Source organism: Chaetura pelagica, unplaced genomic scaffold (genome assembly GCF_000747805.2).
Source record: "Chaetura pelagica isolate M959 unplaced genomic scaffold, ChaPel_1.0 scaffold911, whole genome shotgun sequence".
Classification (NCBI taxonomy): domain Eukaryota; kingdom Metazoa; phylum Chordata; class Aves; order Apodiformes; family Apodidae; genus Chaetura; species Chaetura pelagica.
The window spans coordinates 253,113-260,621 of record NW_009952354.1 but is presented as its reverse complement, the minus strand read 5'-3'; the positions used below and the strand labels follow the sequence as shown (position 1 = coordinate 260,621).

The window sequence follows — 7,509 nt, the reverse complement described above, 5'->3', positions numbered from 1 at the left end:
AGGAGCTGAGGAGCCCCTGCCCGGGGGGCTGGGAACAACGCCCCGCTGGGGAATAAAGCCTCGGCAGCTGCCCGTGCCTCCTTCCTTCCTTCCTTCCTTCCCTCGGGGGGCAGGTGCCCGGGGACACCCCGTGGGGGGGTCACCCTCTCCGGAGCCCCAGCAGCTCCCAGAGCTGCAGCTCAGTGCCCAGCTGGGACCCACCCCGCTGGTGCTGACCCTGGTGTGACGGTGACGGAGCCAACGACGCTCCTGGGAAGGGTTCTAGGTCCCAGACAATCTGGCCCATTCCCTTGAGTTACAAAATACCAGAAGCTGCTGAAATGCAGCCCAGGGCTGGTTAGGTTTTGGGTTGGTTGGATGAAATTTAGCTTCATTTGGTGGCCTGCCCTGCTGGGAGAAGGAGCCAAGGGATGTGAGGCAAGAGGAGCTTGCAGAGAAACCCATGGAGCTGCTGGTTGGAAGCTCCATGTGGGGCTTCCACAGGGGTTGGGGCTCCTGTGCCTTGGAAAGCCTCACCTGGGACGTTGGGGAGGAGGACACGGGGGCTGAGCTCCTCACAGATCTGGTGGCAGCAGCTGCACTGGGTACACACTGGTCCCACCACGACATTCAGAGTGTGGCTTTTGTTCCTTGTACCTGAAACAAGACCCACCACGGGCAAGCAGCTCATGCTTTTTTTAGCTGTAGTGAGCTCCTCAGTGACCTTAGAGGCAGCTGAACCTCAGGGCAGAAGAAACTGGTGTCCACATGGAGCCTCAAAGAGGAACTGATCAGCTACAGACAGCAGTACAGGTCACTTGCTCTGTGTGTTCAGGGCACTCTTGTCCCTGTGTCACCCTGTCATTGCTGGGATGGGGTTCCTCCTCCCTTCCATGAGAAGGTGGGTCCACAGGGGTGGACCACAGAATGGTTTAGGTTGGAAGGGACTTTAAAGATCATCCAGATCCAACTCCCTGCATGGGCAGGGACACCTCCCACCAGCCCAGGCTGCTCCAAGCCCCATCCAACCTGCCCTTCAACACTGCCAGGGATGGGGCAGCCACAGCTTCCCTGGGCAACCTGGGCCAGGCTCTCATCACCCTCACACCAAACAATTTCCTCCTCATGTCTCACCTCAATCTCCCTCTTCCAGTTTTCATCCCTTCCCCCTTGTCCTCTCCCTCCCTGCCCTTGTCCCAAGTCCCTCCCCAGCTTTCCTGGAGCCCCTTCAGGCACTGGAAGCTGCTCTAAGGTCTCCCTGGAGCCTTCTCTTCTCCAGGCTGAACACCCCAACTCTCCCAGCCTGGCTCCAGAGCAGAGCTGCTCCAGCCCTCCCATCATCTCTGTGGCCTCCTCTGGAGTCTCTCCAGGAGCTCCATGACCTAATGTTTGGGCTCCAGAGCTGTGCACAGTTCTCTAGGTGGGGTCTCACCAGAGTAGAGGGGGAATCACCCATATCCATGTGTTCAGTGCCCATCACTCACGTGCAGGAGGAGCAGCAGCTCTTGGCCACACACAGATCCATGAGGCAGGAGGAAGCAGTGACAGGACACAGGGAATACACTGACATGTTGAGCAGGCAGAGTACACAAAATAAATAACTCTGTACACTCTAATCATTAACATTACAGACTAATTACAATGAGTTCAGACCTCATCCTATAAGACAGTCCTTCGTGGACTCCAAAGGCAAGTCTGGATCCTTCTGGAAACTACAGGAACATGACCAGAGTCACTTCCAAACTGTTCCAACTCAGCAGAGGGAAATTGGTGACCAAAAATAACAGCGAGGTCCGGAAGAGCTGCCGGGCCCCAGAGCTTCCCAGGAGGTGTCTTTCTGTAGTGAAAGGCAACAGGAAAACTTCTGGGTGTCCCCAGGGGAGCTGCTCTTTTCCTACAGGCACCTGGTGGGGGTGGGATCTCTCCCAGCTCCAGCAGAGAAACCCAGTGCAACTGGTTCCTGCCACAGCAGCTCTCCTGTCCCTGCCCTGCAGGACACCAGGAGGAGCTGTCACCGGGAAGGCTCCTCAGGGACAAGGGAGGCACCAAGCCCTGCTGCTTCACATGGATTTGTTGTTTGCAACCTCAGGGCACAGCACAGAGCTCTGCTAGCCCTGCACCCTCCTCCCCAGCACCCAAGAGCTGCATTTTTCATCCAGGCTGAAAGAGGAGAGACCCGGTGGCGAGAGAAAAGCACCAAAACCCTCCCCCGAGGGGGCTGGGGGCAGGGAACCTGGGGCTGGGAATCTGGCCCTGAGAAGTTGAAGGCACTTGGTGGTGTTTCCTAGGGGTGAAGCTGAGCTGGGCCATGACCACCCTCCCTGCAAACCCCAGGGCTCAACCTGCTGCCAGAAAACTCTTGCTTGACTCCTCCAGAAAGTGTGATCTCCCCCACTACCACCCAAAGCCCATCTCTGGGCTGCTTTGCTTCATTGAGGAAAGTCAATTGAGAATTTTAGTTACTCTGCCCCAAACCCTCCACAGCTTTAGCATCATCACTTAAAGCAGGTATGTGCCCCCACACGGACTCTAAGAGACCTGTAACTGCCCTGAACTCCTTGTCCTGTTTTGTACATCACCCTGAGCTGAGCCTGCACTCTGGGGTCCTCACATGGAGCCTCCTCCCACCTTCAGGGCACCAGGGATGCTCTTGCCTGGCTCCAGGACTTGCCAGGGCTCCTGCAGAGCCAGAGCCAGAGCTGCTGCCCAGCAGCTGAGCTACCACCCTTCCCATTCCAGTCTGTGCATCCCATAGTTAGAATCACAGAATCATTAAGGCTGGAAAAGACCTCTAAGATCATCAAGTCCAACTATCAACCCAACACCACCGCTGACCAGATCAGGGCTTCAGCCAAACACTTGGGTAGAGCAGGGCTGAGGAATGGAGCAGGGTATGAGAAAAAGCAGAAGCTCCTGACCAAAGAAAATACCCCAGTGTCAAAGAACTTCAGAGTTTGAGGGTTTTATCATTTCCAAAAAAACCAGGTCCCATAGGCTCCAGCCGGTAGCTGGTTTCCATATCACTCCTGAAGGGTCAGAGCCCTTCAGTCTGGGCTGGTTCTCCTCATGGGCTACAATCTGTCCCTCATGGAGGCCTCTGCCTTTCCAGGAACAACAGTCCAGGAACTGGCAGGAGCATCCAGATGCTATCACCATCTGGGGCTTAAATAGCACCCGTTTCTTCTGGGTTGCAAGAAGGGGGGTTTCTGCCACCACTGGGATGACACATGAAGTTTTTCAGAAGCCTGAGGAAGGTGAGAAGTAAATCAGGCATGGAAAAGTAGCTGCTCCTTTAGCAAAATGCTAAATGGAAGAACACAGGATGTGCTCCAAAACCCTGGCTGAACAAGCCTGCAGACCACCTGATGTTGATTCTGGAAGACCTTTTCACAGTCACTTCCAACAACCCTCCAAAAACACCCACCCAAAACAAACCAAGGAACCAACAGGCCACATGCTTTGAAGCTGTAATTCCCTCCCTGAGGAGAACAGCCAACGTGCCAGGACAAAGTGATGGAATTGTTTCCCACAGCACAGCTAAGTTCCAAAAGACAAACACCTGCAATTCCCTCTGCTCCTTAAATCTGCTTCTCCCTGAAACAGAATCTGCTGGGAAGCAACACCCTGAGCTGCTCCATCGTGTCTTGTGATGGGAGAAAGTCATTGAATGGTTTGGGTTGGAAGGGACCTTGAAGATCATCCAGTCCCACCCCCCTGCATGGGCAGGGACACCTCCCACCAGCCCAGGCTGCTCCAAGCCCCATCCAACCTGCCCTTCAACACTGCCAGGGATGGGGCAGCCACAGCTTCCCTGGGCAACATGTAAATCCCAAACCTACTGGTTCCAGCCTCAGCACCTTTGGGCTTTTCTCTCTCCTAGTGTCCCCCAGGATGTGCCCAGGGTGCTGCTGAGCTTCTCCTGGACACACTGGTGGGGTGACCACATTTGTCTTTTCCCCAGCATTGAAGGTCCCTTCCAGTGGCTGCCCAGGGACTCACACTCATCCTGGGCTGAAAAAGCTGCTCTTGGGGATCAGGAGAGGAGAACATGACACCACGTTGGGCAAGCTGGGGAACATCCAGAGCTGCAGGTGTGGGCCAGGACCAGCCCTCAGCCCCAGGTTCTTCTTGGTAAGAACATCTCAGCCAGAAGCAGTGGGAAGGTGACCCAAAGAGGGCTGTGCTGGGACACACACTTTAGGATTTACCTAAAGGATTTACCACTAGGTGTCATTCCAGCTTCATTTCCATTGCCTGAACAAGAGTCTGGAAAAATAAGGCCCTTGGGGATCTGGAGCCCAGCTCAGCAATGGCCTGGAACCTGCATCTGTTACCTGCCCCCTCCTGGCCAGGTCTGCACCAGAGGAACTCTTCCAAAAACCACCACCAGCCAAATGAGGAACCACCATTAAAAGCCAGGGAAGGAGAAAACAAACAAACAAACAAGAAACATTTCAAGAGACTTTAACTTCTAAAATCCCCAAACAAGGCACTGCTGGAAAGTGGAAACTCCTGAGACTTGAGATCAAAGGAGAGCTGAGATGTTCCTGGGGGTGTATCCGAGGGCAGATGATGGAGACCATTCCCAGGGAAGAGCTTTGCAGAGGACAGACTGAAGGCACCTCAACTACTGCTCACAATTAGAGCCCACTGACTGTCCCCACCCCAGATCCAGCTGAAAATGGGCCATGACTGCAAGGAGAAAAGCAGCCCAGGAGTTGGTCTTGAGCTGATCATCACGTCCAACTGCCAAGGCCACCACTGCCCCATGTCCCTCAGCACCACATCTACAGGGCTTTGAAATCCCTCCAGGGATGGGGACTCCAGGGCCTGACAACCCTTTCCATGAAGAAATTTTCCCTAATATCCAAGTTATATAATAATTTTGGTTAGCAAAGACCTTAAAGATCATATGATGGACCAGTGCTGAAAGGGTGTTGGGTTCCAGAGGACTCGGCTCAGTTCATCAGGCTCCTGACACAAGCAAAATACCTATTTAAGACTAAACATGCAAAATAGTCTGGGGAGGACCATGAAAAGCACCCAGCAGGGAAAAGAGGTCACAGTGCCTGGGTGGGATGCTTGGGACACACAGAAGACTCTTAGGAGAGCCCCCTGAGAGAGCATCCTGCCCTCTTTGAGGAACCATTTTCCAGTTGATACTCATTCTGGAGCAGCTGCTGGGGCAGAGCTGTTTGGAAAAACAAACAGGGCACCCAACTGTTCATGAAGCAAGACGTGGCAACCTGCCTGGTTCAGGCACTAGCCCAGGGAAGCTGTGGCTGCCCCATCCCTGGCAGTGTTGAAGTGGTCATGGCCCATCCCAGCTCTGGGATCTGAAGCACATCCCTGGAAATTCCCTTTTTCCCACTACACAGAAAACTCAAGTCTTTTCCCACCACAGTTGTCTTCTGACCTGTGGCCAGTGGAGCCAGAGCTCCCTGGAGCTGTGAGTGACCACTGAAGATCTTGCTGGCACCAATCCTGGGTGGAAAGGCCAAGCTGAGCTCTCCAGCACCCACCTTTCCTGAGAGGTCCTTCGCAGAAGGCCCCACATCACCCACCCAGCACAAGGAAACCTGAAAAGCAGCTTTTTCCTGTTGGATTTAAGGCACATCTGACAGCTCTGAGGGGTTTGTACAACATCTCCAGGGCATTAGCACTCTACAACTAGACCTGTGTGACTCCAGCCCCTACCCTGATGTTCTGGAGCCATTTGTGGCCATCCCAACAGCTCCCACCACCAACCCCACTGTCCCAGAGCAGGGATGGGATGGCAGTACCAGGGCAGAACAGGCAGGCAGGTCAGGGCAGCCCCAGAAGATCTGCAGACAGGGAGAAATCATAGAATCATGGAATCATCAAGGCTGGAAAAGACCTCTGAGGTCATCAAGTCCAACCCAAGCCCACCCCACCAACTAAACCATGTCCTCAAGTGCCACATCCACATGTTTTTTCAGCATCTCCAGGGATGGTGACCCCACCACTGCCCTGGGCAGCCTGGGCCACAGCCTGACAACCCTCTGGGGGAAGAAATTGTTCCTAATATCCAATCTGAACCACCCCTGGGCAACTTGAGGCCATTTCTTCTCATCCTATCACCACTTATGTGGAAGAGCCCAACCCCCACCTCACTCCAACCTCCTCTCAGGCAGCTGGAGGGAGCAAAATCCAGTTATATTCCAAAAACATTCCAATACCTGGAGACAGTGAGGTTCTGCTGAAGTGACAGGGTGGACAACACCTGTCTGAAGGGTGACAGGTCACAGACATGACAGGGCCACCTCACAGCAAGGAACAAGCCCTGCATGGGAGACACTGTTCTAGCTGCAAACAGTGGAAGGATAATTCAAGGGAGACAGGAAGGAACCCCCCAAAAACCTGCCTAGGACACCTCCCTGTGGCCCATGAAAAGGGACAGTGACCCCCTTCCCACCCCTTCACAAGGAGGACCCTCCCAGCCCAGATGAAGGAACCAGACCCCAGCTCCAAGCTCGTTGTCATCACACACCATCCATGTCAGCAGGCACTGGGCAGCACTGGGGGGACCCTGCAGCTTCCCAGTCCAGCTGCCCTCTGGCATCTCCTAGAAGCAGGATGAGGAGGAGGTGGCACCACTGGGTGAGATGAATCAGAGCTCAGAGCTCTCCTGCTTCCACCTGCATGTGACTCATGCCAGCCTCAAGGCACCACCACAGAGTCTGACTAAACCAGCTGGGAACTGGTGTCCACTTCATTTCTCCATCCCCACACCCACCCCTGCCTGCACCTCCGCTCAAAGGGGATATTTGGCCTTCACATGCAAATGAGAGAAACTTCATGCTCCGGAATTAATAAATAACTATGAACAACCAAGCTCCTGGGCTCCAGAAGGAGCTCTTCTCCCCAACGTGGTGGGATCACAGGAGGCTCCGAGTTGTGCTTGGAGCCCACGGGGGCTCCCCTGCCACCCGCGCCAGCCCCCCCGGCCCGGGGGTGACCACCACGAGGGTCCCCTTGCTCCACACGGGGTCGGGGGGGGGACACCTCCTCATAGATGGGGTGGGCTGGCTGCTCCTGGCTGAGCAGAGGCAGAGCAGGACCCGTGCTCAGCCCGTGTACTGCTGCTGGTAGCGCAGGTGCAGCTCCCGCAGCTCCCGCTCCCGCACCCGCCGCGACTTGTTGGACTTGGTGGAGCGGCTGGAGCGGGTGGACTGGGCAGACTTGGTGCTCTGGCAGCGGGAGGAGGCCCTCTTGAGGAGGTTCTGGGAGATGGAGCGGTGGAGGTTCTTCATGGAGGAGGAGGCTGCCATGCTGACCACCCAGGGGTGCTTGAGGGCCTGCAGGGCCGTCATCCTGTCGCCGGGGTCCACCGTGAGCAGGCGGTCGATGAAGTCCTTGGCCAGGTTGGACACGCTGGGCCAGGGCTGGAACACAAGAGAGACAGGACATGAGGAGGAAATTCTTTGCTATGAGGGTGGTGGGACACTGGCCCAGGTTGCCTAGGGAAGCTGTGGCTGCCCCATCCCTGGCAGTGTTGAAGGGCAGGTT

The 7,509-nt window shown here is 55.3% G+C and overlaps 1 protein-coding gene across 1 annotated transcript in view; it reads right to left on the bottom strand.

Annotated features, from left to right (window-relative positions):
• Positions 1-7,067: 7,067 nt before the first annotated feature.
• Positions 7,068-7,509, bottom strand: part of PSKH1 (protein serine kinase H1) — a 19,376-nt gene continuing 18,934 nt past the window's right edge. Inside the window, exon 2 of the mRNA XM_010007834.1 lies at positions 7,068-7,385. Coding sequence (XP_010006136.1) covers positions 7,068-7,385 — 318 coding nt within the window. The remainder of the gene's footprint in view (positions 7,386-7,509) is intronic.